This window comes from Staurois parvus, unplaced genomic scaffold, assembly GCF_062004578.1.
Source record: "Staurois parvus isolate SC_StPar_1 unplaced genomic scaffold, SC_StPar_1.0 ptg000564l, whole genome shotgun sequence".
Lineage (NCBI taxonomy): Eukaryota > Metazoa > Chordata > Amphibia > Anura > Ranidae > Staurois > Staurois parvus.
The window spans coordinates 1,111,291-1,128,907 of record NW_028318360.1 but is presented as its reverse complement, the minus strand read 5'-3'; the positions used below and the strand labels follow the sequence as shown (position 1 = coordinate 1,128,907).

General features: G+C 42.4%; 1 protein-coding gene across 4 annotated transcripts in view; it reads left to right on the top strand.

Annotated features, from left to right (window-relative positions):
* Positions 1-17,617, top strand: part of ZFYVE28 (zinc finger FYVE-type containing 28) — a 371,188-nt gene that overhangs the window by 231,793 nt on the left and 121,778 nt on the right. For all 4 annotated transcript variants that reach the window (XM_089691531.1, XM_089691530.1, XM_089691528.1 and 1 more), the window contains exons 4-5: positions 5,283-5,485; positions 10,039-10,128. In XM_089691531.1, coding sequence (XP_089547657.1) covers positions 5,283-5,485; positions 10,039-10,128 — 293 coding nt within the window. The remainder of the gene's footprint in view (positions 1-5,282; positions 5,486-10,038; positions 10,129-17,617) is intronic.

Here is a 17,617-nt window from a genome sequence, read left to right as displayed (position 1 = left end):
TCCCCCCTCCCCTGTACTCCATTATAGTGATATGACATGTATACAGTAATGTATACCCCAGCTCCCCTGTACTCCATTATAGTGATATGACATGTATACAGTAATGTATATCCCAGCTCCCCTGTACTCCATTATAGTGATATGACATGTATACAGTAATGTATACCCCAGCTCCCCTGTACTCCATTATAGTGATATGACATGTATACAGTAATGTATATCCCCCCTCCCCTGTACTCCATTATAGTGATATGACATGTATACAGTAATGTATATCCCCCTCCCCTGTACTCCATTATAGTGATATGACATGTATACAGTAATGTATATCCCCCCTCCCCTGTACTCCAGTATAGTGATATGACTTGTATACAGTAATGTATATTCCCCCTCCTCTGTACTCCATTATAGTGATATGACATGTAAACAGTGATGTATACCCCAGCTCCCCTGTACTCCATTATAGTGATATGACATGTATACAGTAATGTATATCCCCCCTCCCCTGTACTCCATTATAGTGATATGACATGTATACAGTAATGTATATCCCCCTCCCCTGTACTCCATTATAGTGATATGACATGTATACAGTAATGTATATCCCCCCTCCCCTGTACTCCAGTATAGTGATATGACTTGTATACAGTAATGTTAATTCCCCCTCCTCTGTACTCCATTATAGTGATATGACATGTAAACAGTGATGTATACCCCAGCTCCCCTGTACTCCATTATAGTGATATGACATGTATACAGTAATGTATATCCCCCCTCCCCTGTACTCCATTATAGTGATATGACATGTATACAGTAATGTATATCCCCCCTCCCCTGTACTCCAGTATAGTGATATGACTTGTATACAGTAATGTATATTCCCCCTCCCCTGTACTCCATTATAGTGATATGACATGTAAACAGTGATGTATACCCCAGCTCCCCTGTACTCCATTATAGTGATATGACATGTATACAGTAATGTATATCCCCCCTCCCCTGTACTCCAGTATAGTGATATGACTTGTATACAGTAATGTATATCCCCCCTCCCCTGTACTCCATTATAGTGATATGACATGTATACAGTAATGTATATCCCCCCTCCCCTGTACTCCATTATAGTGATATGACATGTATACAGTAATGTATATCCCCCTCCCCTGTACTCCATTATAGTGATATGACATGTATACAGTAATGTATATCCCCCCTCCCCTGTACTCCATTATAGTGATATGACATGTATACAGTAATGTATATCCCAGCTCCCCTGTACTCCATTATAATAATATGACATGTATACAGTAATGTATATCCCCCCTCCCCTGTACTCCATTATAATGATATGACATGTATACAGTAATGTATATCCCCCCTCCCCTGTACTCCATTATAGTGATATGACATGTATACAGTAATGTATATCCCCCTCCCCTGTACTCCATTATAGTGATATGACATGTATATAGTAATGTATATCCCCCCTCCCCTGTACTCCAGTATAGTGATATGACTTGTATACAGTAATGTATATTCCCCCTCCTCTGTACTCCATTATAGTGATATGACATGTAAACAGTGATGTATACCCCAGCTCCCCTGTACTCCATTATAGTGATATGACATGTATACAGTAATGTATATCCCCCCTCCCCTGTACTCCAGTATAGTGATATGACTTGTATACAGTAATGTATATTCCCCCTCCCCTGTACTCCATTATAGTGATATGACATGTATACAGTAATGTATATCCCCCCTCCCCTGTACTCCATTATAGTGATATGACATATATACAGTAATGTATATCCCCCCTCCCCTGTACTCCATTATAGTGATATGACATGTATACAGTATGTATATCCCCCTCCCCTGTACTCCATTATAATGATATATGTATACGGTAATGTATATCCCCCTCCCCTGTACTCCATTATAGTGGTATGACATGTATACAGTAATGTATATCCCCCCCTCCCCTGTACTCCATTATAGTGATATGACATGTATACAGTAATTTATACCCCCCTCCCCTGTACTCCATTATAGTGATATGACATGTATACAGTAATGTATATCCCCCCTCCCCTGTACTCCATTACAGTGATATGACATGTATACAGTAATGTATATCCCCCCTCCCCTGTACTCCATTATAGTGATATGACATGTATACAGTAATGTATATCCCCCCTCCCCTGTACTCCATTATAGTGATATGACATGTATACAGTAATGAATATCCCCCCTCCCCTGTACTCCATTATAGTGATATGACATGTATACAGTAATGTATATCCCCCCTCCCCTGTACTCCATTATAGTGATATGACATGTATACAGTAATGTATATCCCAGCGCCCCTGTACTTCATTATAGTGATAGGACATGTTGTATACAGTACTTACTGTCCCCCCGAGTCCCCCGTGGCAGTGGAGAGGGTGTCTCCTCTCAGCGGAGGAGAGCGGACCTCTCCTTCACCTGTCCCCTCGGTGGTGGTGCCGCAGAGGCCGGAAACCGGAAGTTGTAAACCGGAACTCGGCTTCACAATGAGGCTTGGAGCTCAGATGCAGTCGCTCCATGCTTCATCTGTGCTCACTGCTCGCGGCCGCTCGCCGCAGAGGAATTTCTCCTCGCATTGGGCGAGCGGCTTTTTCAAGCCCTGCATTAATGCATTCCTTGCCCTGCACTTACCTGAGCCCTCATCCCCCCCCCCCATACTTGCCTGAGCCCTCTGCCCCCCCGCCCATACTTACCTGAGCCCTCTGCCCCCCCGCCCATACTTACCTGAGCCCTCAGCCCCATCCACAAACTTACCTGAGCCCTTAGCCCCCCCCCCCCTAATACTTACCTGAGCCCTTAGCCCTGCCCTCCCCCCCCATACTTACCTGAGCCCTCATTCGATCCATCGCTGTGCACATTTGCAGCTCTTATCTCCCCTCACTTTCTGGTTTCACTTGCCTTTCTGAGGCAGCAGGAGTCATTGGCTCCCACTATTGTCACTCGAAGCCAGTGACAAGGGAGCACAGGGCGGTGTCAATAGACGCAGACTGCGAGGTTCATGGGAAGTGGCTTCCTATTGGGGGCATTAGCCAGAGAGGAGGAGCCAGGGGACCCAAGAAGAGGAGGTTCAGGGCCGAGCAGGTAAGTATAGAACTGTTTGTTATTTTAAAACAAATTTTCCTTTACAATCGCTGTAAAGTCGAACTACATTGTTTTTAAGCAACACAAACTAAAAACGCTATATAATTTATTTTTAATATTCAATGCAAACTCACCCATCCAATAATGTCTTCATGCTTTATTTTGCTAAGAAATAATTTTGAAACCCCCCCCTTGCATTTCTGGTAGTGGCTCTCTTGAGTAAGGGCAGATGATTCATGTAGCATTTACTTCCTGGAATCCATATGTCCTTAGCTCAGGCATGGGCTGAGTTGAGAACCTACCTTCCCCTCATTTGCCTAGGCATGGAAACCAGGAAGTAACTGAAGAAATGCAAAAAAAAAACAAAATTAAAACAAGTAAATATGATATACTATCTTACAGTACCTATTTACTAATGCTAGCAGCATAAGGATTAGAAATAGTCCATGTTGATTGAGAGAGAGTGAAGTTCCACTTTAAGGCTCCTTTCACACTGCTCTAAAGCAAAAACATGGTACAAACGCATATGCAGCTTTCCCAGTGCATATTCTGGGTGCATATTACCCAGCATGCACCTGTGAAAGTTAGACATGTGCACCATAAATGCATCGCAGGTGCTTTTTTTTAGTGTGTTTTTGCTTTGTTTTCTATTCATTTTAATGGGAGCCTGTGGCTTTGGTGGCATTTTGAAAACCACATCAAAGATGCAGCAAGCAGGAGCTTTAAAAATGCACTGGACCGGAAATCACTTGCACTCCAGAGGATTTACCACTCCCCCCCTCCCAGGCCATTTTTTGCAATACGGCGTTGGGTTACTTTAACTGACAATTGCGCAGTCATGCAATGCTGCACCCAAATTAAATTTATGTCCTTTTTTCCCCACATATAGAGCTTTCTTTCTTCTGGTATTTGATCACCTCTGCGGTTTTTATTTTTTGCGCTATAAAACAAAAAAAAATAGACCGACAATTTTGAAAAAAATATATATTTTTGACGTTTTGCTATAAAACATATCCAGTAAAAAAATTTAAAAATATCAAATTTCTTTGTAAAGTTAGGCTAAAATGTATTCTGCTACATGTCTTTGCTAAAAAAAAAAAAAAAATCCCATTATGTGTAAATTAATTTTGAAAACATGTGAAAGTTATAGCGTTTACAAATGGCGGTATGTATGTATGTATATATATATATATTTTAGTAATGGCGGCATTCACGACTTGTAGCGGGACTGCGGTGGGCATTCTGACACTGGGTGGGAACTAACTGCCACTGACATCCCCTGTGACACTAATACAGCGATCAGTGCTAATAAAAAGCCCTGACACTGTACTAAAGGCACTGGGCAGGAAGGGGTTAACATCTGGGGCAATCAAAGGGTTAACAGTGTGCTGTTTTACTGTGTGTGCTGTGTGTCTTTTACTGGGGAAATACACAGCAGCATGTTACTGCTGGCAGGAGAGACCTGTGTTATTTACACACAGGTCTCTCCCCTGTCACTGTTTCTCGGCGATCGCCGAGTGCCGGCGGAGAATCTCCGTTCAGAACCTGGTGATTGACATCTGTAGCTGCCAATGGCGACGTGTCCCTTACCCGTAAATGCAAATCATGTATATATTCATGTATATATTCGTGACTACCGCCCTGTAGCTGTATTTCTACTATAGGGCGGGGGGCAAGTGATTTATGCATTTTGCATTTTTTTTTATTTAGCACAATAAAAATGCATCAGTATGTGAATAGAGATCCTAATTTGCCTTCATTTTGGCATCCTGTAATCCCACATACAACAGCCCTGGTAGAAGGAGGGGCTGCACTAGAAGCCAATCAGATCCTGTGTCCCTGTACATGTGGTTAACCAGAGAAGGGAGCAGAGGGATGACATTATCAGTGGACTTTTTCTCTTTCATTGTCCTGTTAGCAGGCTTGGGATGTGTTGACCAATATTATCGACCAAGTAGGGCTGCTTCAACGGAGGTCAAAGGTCTGACTATGTGGTCAGGCAAGTGTGCTTGAAGACTGTTTTGTTCAGAATTGCAAATCCTTTGCCAGTTTTACGATTTGTATTTTATCTGTATCTAGCTGATTGCTTGAAGTACAGCTTTAAGATTTCTACTAACTTCTGTCTGTGTCTGCAGTGCTTGGCTGCCGGCTCAATCATAATGAACCGAGAAATAGAGAGCATGGCCATGAGACCGCTGGCTAAAGACCTTACCAGAAGCCTGGAGGAGGTCAGAAACATCATCCGCGACCAGGCTCTCAGGGATCTGAACATGTACACCGAGAAAATGAGGGACTCCCTTCGGCATTTTGATATTCTCTTTGCAGAGTTTGAATTAAGGTAAAATATTTTAAAAGCTTTTTTCATACTCTTATTTCATTATGTTTTTGACACAAGTTTATTTTTTTTTTTTTTTGTCATTCTGTCTGAAGCTTGTATGGTGATTGTACATACAGAGTGTAATGACCTTACAGTTTTTAGAGCAACTCCACTTTTGTTGAGAAAAAAACACTCCCCTCTGGGTGATAAATGTACATTGCCAGGATATGAACAAACTTTGCTGCAGATTACTGCCTTTTGTTATTCTGAAGAAATAGCTGTTTGTCTGTGCCCATGTGCAGAGTGAATCAGTATGGGAGTGGTTTTATAATTATCAGTCAGCTGCTGCACATGCAGGGCTCTAGGAAGGAAAGTGGCAGGGTCTGCATCCCTTGGCATGTGTTTTCCCTTTGGGAATATCTCACCAAAAATGAAATTCTTGTTGCAGGGAATGCCAGAAATCTGACACCATATGTGCACAGAATGTGTTTAGGTTGCCATATTGCATTGCATTTTACTGGAAGCGACAGCGCTGCAGATTGAAAAGGAAAGATTTTTTTTTTTTATAACATTCAATTACAATGTGATTTGAGTCACAATTGTATATGCTATATTATGTTTTATTATGTTTATAACTCCACTTTTGTTGAGAAGAACAAAACGGTCCCATCTGGTGGATCCATGTACATTGCTGGGATTGTACTAAACTTTGCTGCAGATTTCTACTATTTTGCTGCTTTGAAGAAATAGCAGTGTGTTTCACCGTGTCCTGTGCAGACTGATTTTTAATGGTAGTGTCTGGTTTATTATTACCTGGTGCACCTTCAGTGAGAAATCTGCAGACTCTGCATCCTTTTTAAATGTATTTAACCGTCGGAAAGTATCTCACCAAAACTGAAATTCCTGTTGTAGAAGATGCCTAAAATAGGATCTTTCTGGGGGCGTTCTGTACACAAACGGTATGCAGAGTGCCTCCAGGTTGCTATACTGCATTGAATTTTAGAGAGAAGTACAGTGACTGCAAATTGAAAAGGGTATGTCATGTTGAATAACTTTTATTAACAACATGGCTTGTGTAGTAATGTGTATGATATATTTTTATTTATTTGCTATGTTTCTTCCACAAAAGTAGAGTTAAACCCTTTAAGAGTGCAGAAGAAAGGTAGAGACAGTACTCTGATGATCAGTGTAGCCCCATCAGTGCCCTTCAGTGCTGCCTATCAGTGCCTCCTCATCAGTACAGTCTATTAGTACCCATCACTGCTGCTTGTCATAGACTGCACTGACGAGGAGGCACTTATAGGCAGCACTTAGTACCCATCAGTGATGCCTGTCAGTGCCACCTATCAGTGTCTCCCCATCAGTGCCGTGTATTAGTTCCGCCTGTCAGTGCAGCTTCATCAGCGCACTTCAGTGGAGCAAAATTACTTCTTTACAAAATTTTAGAACAGAAACTAAGAAAGAAAAATTAAAAAAAAAAACAGTGGTAATTAAATACCACCAAAAGAAAGCTCCATATGTCTAAAAAAAAAAAAAAAAAAAAAAAAGATAAAGAATTTTGTTGGGGTAGTGTTCCATGACTGCGCAATAGTCATTCAAAGTGCAACAGTGCTAAAAGCTGAAAATTGGCCTGGCAGGGTAGGGGTGAAAGTGCCCGGTAGGCAAGTGGTTGAAAACCCTAAATATTATATAGTTTTTAAGCAGAGTCCCTAGAGAATAATATGGTGGGTGTTGCAGTTTTGTTTGTTTTTTTGTCACACTGTATTTGTGGAGCAGTTTCTCAAGTGCAATTATTTTGGGAAAAATGCACTTTAATTAATTTTAATAATTAATTTAATTTTTAATTTTAATATACTGTAATACCCAGGTTTTAAAAAAAATATAAATGATGTTATGCCAAGTAAATAGATGCTAAACATGTCATGCTTTAAAATAGCGCACACCTGTGGAATGGCGACAAACAAATTATCCATAGGTGATGCTTTAATCACCTCCCGCCCACCATATAGTAATATGACGGACGCAAGGTGGTTCTCTCGTTCTGGGAGAACGTCATATGATGTCCTCCCATTCTCACAGCGCATGCATGGCTCAGGGAGCGCGCGGCGATCGGCGGTGCGCTGTGTCCCTCGGACACAGCGGAAGATGTCGGCTCGGTCATGTGATCAGCTGTGTCTAATCACCGCTGATCATGTGTAAACAGGGAAATGCTGGTTTTCGCCATTTCTCTCCTCTCGAGCCATCACACTGACAGCCCGAGAGGAGAAGAGAGCCGGTAATCGGCTTTCTGCGGAGGGGACATGTACACTGATCATCAGAGCACTGATGATCAGTGTGCCCTGATGATCAGTGTAGCCCCAGCAGTGCCACCTGTCAGTGTCCATCAGTGCCTTGTGCCAGTGCTCATCAGTGTCTCGTGCCAGTGCCACATCAATGCCACATATCAGTGCCTACCACTGCACATCAATGCCACATATCCGTGCCCATCTGAGCTGCCTTTCAGTGTCACCTATCAGTGCCAGTCAGTGCCTCCTATCAATGCCAATCAGTGCCGTGTATCAGTCATGCCTTTCAGTGCCCATCACTGCAGACTCATTAGCGCACAAAAACTAAAAATTTTTTTTTTTTCAAAATTTAAGTGGTTTTTGGTTTGTTTAAGAAAAAATAAAAAACCCAGAGTTGATTAAATACCACCAAAATAAAGCTCTATCTGTCACAAAAAAATGATAAAAATGTCATATGGGTACAGTGTTGCATGACCGCGCAATTGTCATTCAAAGTGCGACAGCACTGAAAGCTGGAAATTGTCCTGGGCAGGAAGGGGTATAAGTGCCCTGTAGGCGAGGGGTTAAAAGCCTTTTCAGGTTACCAGTGTAGAGTTGCACAGGAGGTCTGGCGCTACAATTATTGCTCTCATGCTGACATTCACCGCGATACCTCACGTGTGGTGCAGTTGCCATTTATTATTTATGGGCTGTGACAGGTCCTCTTTATGGAGAGATCTGGGATCTATTAGACTCCAGAGCTCTCCTCGTGTTTCCAAAGCACCTGATCAAACCAAGATCGGTTTCCAGCTGGTAACAGCTTGTCAACGAACAAACCGGAAGTGACGAAATCCTCATTGCTTCCCGTTTCTGTCCTCTCAAAAGAGGGGCAGGAACTTCCGTTCCTTCCACTCTTCCTAGGGAATGCGACCGAAGCAGTTGCTGGCCTCCCTGATCATATGATGTCCTACAAGTGGGAAGTGGGGTAATATCCACTACGGTAGTCCTTAAAGTGGAACTAAACCTTGTTGTCATTTACAGCCAAGGAAGACGCCATCAGTTTGATCTGCAGTTGCCATGGTACTGCACATGTGACCAGTTATGACACCAGCATTTGATGGTTTGACAGTTTGGTTGAGAGCACATGCAAGTGTAGTAATTATCGTTAATGGCATGCCTTGAATGTACTGTCATGGCCAAAAATATTGGCACCCCTGTGTTTCTGTCAGATAATGCACCACAGCACCCAGAATACTGTTGCAGTTACAAATGTTTAGGCATTCTCAATGACCCCAGGCACAAGGCAAAAAGCACCCAGAAGTGGTTTCAGAGAAAGTCCTGAATTGGCCAGCAATGAGTCCAGATCTCTATATTGTAAAGCTCTCAGCAAACTGTTGACGCTATATAAATCCTGATAATAATAATCTCAATCCCATTGAGCACCTGGGGAGAGATCTCAAAGCAGCAGTTGGGGAAAGGAAGCCTTCCAATCTGAGAGACCTGGGGCAGTTGACGAAAGAAGAGCGGTCCAAAATTCCAGAAGAGAGGTGGAAGAAACTCATTGATGGTTACAGGAAGCCATTGATTTCAGTTATTTTTTTTTCCAAGGGATGTACAACCAAATATTACATTGAGGGTGCTAATAATTTTGTCCAGTCCATTTTTGGGGTTTTGCATGGAATGTGTCAGATTTGGCTTTTTGTTTCTCCACTTTTTTGCGTCATACCAATACAAACAAAAGAAATAAACATGAGAATGCCTAAACATTTGTACTTGCAACAGTTTTCTGGGCAAAGTGGTGCATTATCTGACAGAAGTGCAGGGGTGCCAATATTTTTGGCCATGACTGTAACTGTTTTGAGGAGCAGTTAAGTCGATGGGTTTAGTTCCATTTTACAGTTTCCAGAACAGTTAGGGAAGTCAAGCTCTGATTGATAACTGTGATAGCTGCTTTTTCTCTCAATTCAACTGTCTAGCCACCAAATGGCTGGTGTCATAACTGATGGCAGCTGCAGATCAAACTGGGGCTAAAGTGGCAGTTTCCTCGGCTGTAAAGGATAGGAGGGTTTAGTTCCGCTTTAACGTGAGGACCTCATACCAGCGTCCCAGAATGCATTGTGCATTTCAATATGGTTTGAGAAGTGTTACAGTGCGTCTACATAGAGCTCGAGTTCAGGATTGAATATGGAATGTTAAGAGTAGTTCAGGGGCTCTCTGAGAGCACAGGAGGAACCTGCCTGAGGAAGAGAAATAAAATGTCTGTTTCATTGCATGACGAGTCCTCACTGTATTACTTTGTTTATATTGCAGTTATGTGTCCGCCATGGTCCCTGTGAAAACTCCAAAGGAGTACTACGTTCAGCAGGAAGTAATTGTCCTATTCTGTGAAACTGTAGAAAGGTAAGGCTTCTCTGCAGGAAAATGGTGAGGACATTGCCTAAGGCTCTGTTCACACAAGTGTGATTTCTGCCATGCCGGACAATGGAAATCACATTATTCTCTGTGACGCCCTTTCACATCAGTGCACCATGGTGCAGTGCAATTTTTCCTCCTTTGTTGCAGCATAGTGCATTTTTGTCCCCGTAGACTTGGGAGTGCATGGAAAGAGCTTGTAAAAGGCATGTAAAACGCATTTACATGCATTTTTAATGTGTTTTGACAGAATTTTGTGTACAAAATCCTGTCTTCAAATACTTAGTCATTCTAAAGCCTGAAGGTTGTTTACCTGAATGCATTCAAATAAAAAACCTATGTCACAGACTTCCCTCTCACCCCCCTTATATTTACCTGAGCCCCATCAGGATCCAGTGCTGTGCACGAGAGCTGCGGTACTCCTGACTATCCCTCCACTCTGGGCAGTTTGATGGCAGGAAGAACTGGCTCCCACTCCTGTCAGTCAACTCCAGTGACAAGGGAGCGGGGGGCTGAGCCAAGTCCCGCTGTCCTTGTCAATGGACGCAGCAGTGGGACTCAGGAATAAGCTCTCATGAGTGCCCTCATGGGAATTGCCTTCCTACTGGGGGCACTGAACAGAGAGAGTGGAGCCAAGAGCGCGAGCAGGGGACAAGAGAAGAGGAGGATCCGCTCCACTCTATGCAATTTTATTGCACAGAGCAGGTAAATATAGACATGTTTTGTTATTTTTAAGGAAAAAATGTTTTTCCTTCTACAACCGCTTTAAAATCAATAGAGATTGTACAACATGTTTACCTTTCATGTTGTTGATGAACCACTATCCGTACATTTTAAGTCAAATGATGGTTTTGTCAACAATCCAGCTCCATTTGTTTAAAGTGGTTCTAAGGTACAAGGTTTTTTACCTTAATGCATTCTATGCTTTACACCTTGTTCACACCGACTATCAGCGCGATTTCATGTGTGGTTTACTGACATCTGTGTGACTTCATTTAACAGATGTCAATGCAAGTCGCTATGAAGTCACATAGAAATAGTCGCTGCAACTTGAGTGGTTCAATTGCTGCAAATGAGGTGCAATTGGTCCATGTGACTTTGAACTGTCAAGTCGCATGATAAGTCGCACTGATGTGAACCAGAGATAAAGGTAAAAAATCTTCTGTAAGCAGCCCCCCCCCATTCCCCCTCAGCCCACCCTAAAATTCTCAATACAGCAATGTACACGAAAGCAGCGTCTCTCTCGGCTCTCTCTCCCCTCATTGGACAGAGAGGCAGCAGTGTGAGCTATTTGGTCCTCCTGCTGTCAGTTACGGCCAGTGAGGAGAGAACGGGGGGAAGGGGGGCTTGCCTTAGCCATGCTGTGCTTTGTGTAGACACACAGAGCCGGCTCAGGTGCAAGCATGCCAGAGTGCTCACAGAGCAAATTGGTTGCTATGGGGGCTCTTGGCAGGGGCAGGAGCCAGGAGACTTGGTTAACTCCTCCCCTACCTGCGGCTGGGTCCCTAATGTCTCCACCATGTGGATTCAGTCCTGGTTACCTGGGGCATTTACCGCTACGGAGGGAAATCGCAAACCTCTCCCCTTGCTACACAGAGAACCCGTCACCCCCTGCCCCAGTACTGTTTCAGTGCTGTCATGTCATTCCCCTAGGTAGGTTACCTTTAGCAACCGCGTGTCCTCCTCTTCACCCAGTGTGCAGTTAACAGGCCCTGTTGTTTACAATATGCCAAATATCACCATGCACCCCTTTGTAGTAACTTCAGACCAGGTATTTGAATGAGTAATATCTTTACTGAACATACATAAACTTTACAGTCCAAGTTGTAGCAACATTCTCACCCTAACTAACTTCTTGGGCTGCCCCATGCATACCTTCCCCAAGTATTTAGTCCAAAAAGTGGAAGAGTCCTGATCCAGGTGGATTCTTCTGAGGGTGGTTTGCGGTTTGCTGTCGGTTACATCCTTCTGGCTAAGCCTCTTGATCTCTTTCCCATGTGGCCATGGCAGAGAGAGCGACCCTGAGCAGAGCCTTCCCCCTTTTTATAGAAACATGGGGTGGAGGTAAGAGCCCAGAAATGCCTGGGAAAAAGCAGAGACTGGCTTAACCTCTTCCCACCTGGGCAGCCTGCGAAATTAGCCAACTTCCCACAAAATAATGTTAGCACCTACTTACACGTGACTATTAGATGAACATTGCAGAGGACCTTAGGACCCTGTTAACACATCACGTAGAGGAAACACAGGTTCCTGCTAGCAATTTCAGAAGCACAATTCACACCCATTGGGCAACCCATTCACTTGATTGGGCTGCCCGATGTACGTTTCTCATGCCAAAGAACCTCAGGGACCAAATTTTGGCCCTGAGCCAGCTGCGATTTTACGTGCATATTTTGCCGCAATTATTGCCCATTTTGTTGTGCGACAATCTTGGCAAAAGCACTTTGCATTTGGGGTGCTGTTTAGGATGAATGGCACATACTTTGTTTTCCACGCTTAGGAATCGTGGGCAGAATTGGCCCATAAGATGTGGTTGTATTGGCTTCAGTTTCAATTTTCTGTTCCCTTTAAGGACCACCTAATGGAAGCCCCCCTCATAGACATCAGAATAGGGGACCCCTATTCTAGTCATTCCCTCCACTTTTCCTTTTTTTTCCTCCTTTTTCCTACTCCCACCCCTTGCCCCTTTTTTCAAATTTTTTTTTTTGTTCTTGCAATATTAAAAATCAATTTATATCGGGGGCTTTTTGTTCACCCCGCAAGTGACCTAGATTATCTTCTGGAGCCTTCCTCCTTGATATATCCTGGCTTTAGTGCTGACTACTAGTCTCATATCTCTTATGCCTGATATGCCTTATTGCTGTATGTGTTCTATGTAGTGCTGTATACATGGTTGTCCTGTCACCTACGAAAAATAAAAAGAATTGAAAAAAAAAATCCACTGATTAGCTTAGCACTGGAATCTGGTGTATTCAGGTAATTGCCATGTGAAACAGGCCTAGAATTTTGTGCTTTCAGGGGAAGATTAGATACTATACAAGAATATCGACAAACCAGTGCTTCTGTGAACGAAAATCACCTGCACCAAAAGTGATAATGTTTTAGTGAAAAATAACTCCCAATATAGTGTACAAAAAGTGCACAATTTTCATAAATATTGTAAAGTGTGCAAGCATTTATATTTAAAGTCTATATGATCAAATGCCTTTGTGTCTCCACCTCTGTGTGCTGTATCCCCTGAATGGGTAAAGAAGGCTTCCTAAAATTTATTGACCCTTTATATGTAAATGAGTCTTCTAATGCTTTTCAGTGTGGTCACTATCTATGGTGGGTTCCCCAGGGACTTCCCCAATTCCGCTAGGTGGACCCACCACAGATAGTGACCACATTGAAAAGTGTTATAAGACCCATATACGTATAAGGGGTCAATATCGTCTGGTAAGCCTCCTTTACCCATTCAGGGGATATAGCACACAGAGGTGGAAAAACAAAGGCATTTTATTATATAGACCCCTGTTGCCCAACCTGCAGCCCAAGGCCCTCAAGTGGCCCTTTGTAATTTGATGTCCAGCCCTTGGACCTCAGCCATTTGTAGAGGGAACATTGACCAGGGAAATAAAATCAACCTCTACTAGCCTCATGTAACATGCTCAACGTTTCATATTGTCTTCAGCAGCATATATAAATGTACATGCTCTATGGCCCTCATTCCCTCTGTTAGTTCTGCAGTTTCTGATAGTCCTTTCAAACATTATTTATTAAACATTTTGTGTTGCCCTTTGGTGATATCAGGGGCTGCATTTGAGGCCCCCTTTAGCTCATACGTTGAGAGCCACTGATAAAGACTTTAACTATAAATGTTTGTACACTTTCTACAAATATGTAAAATGTATGTAGTTGAATTTTTGCACACTATACTTTTCATTATAACATTGAAGTCATTTATTATAACTTTGGGCGTAGGTAATTTGGTTATTTTTCTCACCGTAACAATGGTTCTTTGATATTCTTCTATGGTTTGGTAACTCCTCTTTAATATCACCTTGTCTTTGAGGTAGTGTCTTTTTATTTTTATTTTTTTTCCTCTTTCAGGACCACTGAGATCCTCCTAAGGTCTTAATTAATGTACTGTGAATTTGCTTGTGTCAAATGAAAATCCAAAATATTTCCAGCATGGTGATTACGGAATATATAGCATCATCTCTGCTGATCTCCCAACTTAAGCCATTAATTAAAATTCCCTCTGGTAAAGAATAAAATCAAATGTTGGAATAGGCATCCAAATGTAAAACGTTATTATCGGACGCACCGCGCTGACCTGCAGATTTATCAAATCCTTCTCTGTGGAGGTTTATGATGTCATTGTAATTGAATTATTTCCTGGCAGAAAAGCTGATTTACATTTTCATGCTTTGTGTGTTACCCATTGAAGTAGATTGTCCATTCAAAAAAGAGAGATTTAATCCTCCTTAAGTTGAGCAGAGCTTTGGCTGCTGATACTGAGCAGTGAGCATTATCTGGGGCTCTCAGTAGAGTCATCTTCCTGGCTTGTGACAGAAGTCTATTACACTACCTAGAGCCGCTTCACATTCTGGCTTATTTAAAGAGCCAGTCCTGGCAAAAGAGATTGTTCTCTTTGTTTATAGATGGTGCCTGGTAGGCTGAGTAAGTCCCTGATATCATGTATGTCTTGGATACTCCAACCAGAAGATCGATCGCCAGTTTTGTTTATACTGTTGCATTCTCCATAACCTAAAAAAGCCTGAAGAAATCCATCAGGGAGAGTTGGACCCCTCCTCATAATGCCTATAGAAACTTGAGTGCAGAGGTCTCATTAATGGTCTCTAAGAGATTAGCAGCTCTGCAAACCATGCTTCCAATGGTCCCGTATGAGTAGAAATGCCCAAAATGCTCCTGGAAGCCAGATGCTATGTGGTGTTCCTGATCCATTTCATGTGACCTAAAGTTTACAACAGTTCGACTTTAAAGCCTAAGTTTAGCTAAAACCAAAAACATAAAAATCAGCACAAGGGACATAACTTGCAGTTAGTATGATGTGTCCTTTGTGCTAATTCTTCTTCTTTTAGAAGACATATGCCTAAAACTCCACACCCTGCATCAACCCCCCACACCCTGCCACCATAATCTTCCATTGTAGTGGGGGTTAATTCAATGAACAGGCTGCCAGGAGTTCACATCAAGAACGCTTGATTATGCCTGCCTTTTCCTGACAGATTCTCCATTCATAAAAGGTGTACATATTGTATGAATGACACAGGATCTATGAAGAGAGGATGGGTGGATGATTGATAGCTCTGCCCCCTCCATTTCTAGATCCTGTGTTGTTCACATAAGCAGTAGCACTGGTGAATGGTGGATGTGGCAGGAAAGGGCAGGCATACTCTCTTGATAAGAGCTCCTGATAGCCCTCTATTTGTAACAACCCCCGCCACACTGGAAGATTATGGTGGTGGGGGTGTGTGTGGAAAAAGCACAACTGAAGATTTCTCCTAAAAGAAGAATCATCTCAAAGGAAAATCATACTAACTGTAAGTTATGTCCCTTGTGCTGATGTTTATGTTCTTGATTTTAGCTAAACTTAATCTTTAGATTCATAGCATTTAAGTGGTATTCAAATATTTCATTAAGTTCCAGTTATTGCAGAATACAGGTTTCCAGTTTGTTTGGTTCAGGGAAACTGGGGGTTGGGGTGGGGGTAGTCTATAGCAGTTACAGAATACTGCTATTTGTTCTATACAGGCTCCAATGGGGAAAAAAACCCATCAAAGAGGTACTGGGACTTTGGTATGCGTTTATACAAAGTGGTGAGAGGCCAAAAACATTTTAAAAGCCCATTGGCTAAGATTAGGCTGTTCATGACAGACAAGGATACCCTCCAGTGGGTACCCCAGCAAAGAAGATGCATACATGGAAGGAGAGTCAGGCCAAAAGATAAGAGTCCACATAAATTTATTTGTATTGTGCAAAAAAGAAAACAAAACACAGCCAATGCGTTTCGGGGTTCAAAGGAACTCCCCTTCATCAGGACGTAAGACTTCCTTTCTTGGTCTATGCAGGGAAGCTGATTGCTGGATTGGAAAAATTACTGGCTAGAAGTATCTGCAGGAGCAATCATGATAAGATATCTTGATTGCTCATGCAGATACTGCTGGCCAGTAACATTTGAGCCTCGGTGACAAGCATAGCTCCCTCCTATAGATGCAACGGAGGAGTGAGTGTAGCCACCCTAGGACAAGAAGGTGGAGATGTACTAAAACCGGTGCACACAAAATCTGTTGCAGCTGTGCATACTAACCAATGAGCTTGTACGTTTTATTGTCAAAAGTTTAATTGAACAAGCTGAAGTTAGAAGCTGATTGGTTACTATGCACAGCTGCACTGAATTCTGGGTGCACTGGTTTTAGTAACTCTCCCTCTTAGTGTTTTATTTGCAGGTGTTTTATTTATTACAGGTGAAGATAAGGGAAAAAGCCTTGAAAAAAAAGAGAGAAAACTAATTCCTGCACCATATTTGTGTTTGGATGTGGTTTAAGCAATGGCCCAAGGTTTTGGGAACCTTGAGCTCGGAGTTTTAGATGAATTCTACTTTTTAGTATACACCCCGGGATAGGGGCCCCCTGAGCACACACAACAGGACTTGTGATTAGTGAAGGTACTTGCGGGCTGCCTGTGAAGGCTGAAGGATTGGTGTTGGCAGAAAAACATTTTTGACCTGAAAGGTTTGCTATATGCTCATATCAATGAGGGACTTCTTAGTATCCATCATATACACCTGGAATACTATCAGTCAAAAAGTAGCTCTAATATTAGCTCCGTACCTGTGACCATTATTAGCATACTGTAAAGCACATTATTGTGAATGTTCTTTTATTTATGTGTAATGTATTAGTGTGGAACATAAACATTTATGTATTTTTTTTGCACTCGTTTATATTTTTTCATTTAGAGTATATAGCACCTTTTAGACTCGGTTCACACTGCCGCGTATTGGGATCTGACTTGTGAAACCCCAGGTCGCATGACATGTGAAATCCCATGTTAGTCAATGGGAACTGTCTTGATTAGTACTACTGAAGTCGCTCCAACTTTAGAAAAGGTTCCTGTACTACTTCAAGGCGGCTTCTACCCGACTTGTGCCCATAGACTTTAATGGAAGTCATCTCCAGGTTGTATCCTCATCTGTATTGATGTGATTTGGATCCGACATTACAGGAAGATTACCAAGAGAAAGTCGCATGGCATGAAATCCACGCATCAAAGTCGTACTCAAATGGCATCAGGTCACCAGCAAATCGCCAGGATGTCACCAGCAAAGTTGCACCGTAAGCCGTGATACGTTTAGGTCGCAGGAGTGTGAACCAAGTCTTAAACATTTTCTTCCTGGTCAAAATCCTATAGATTCCAGTATTCACATCTTCTGGACCTGTTGACACACAGACTAGTGTATTCACTGGCA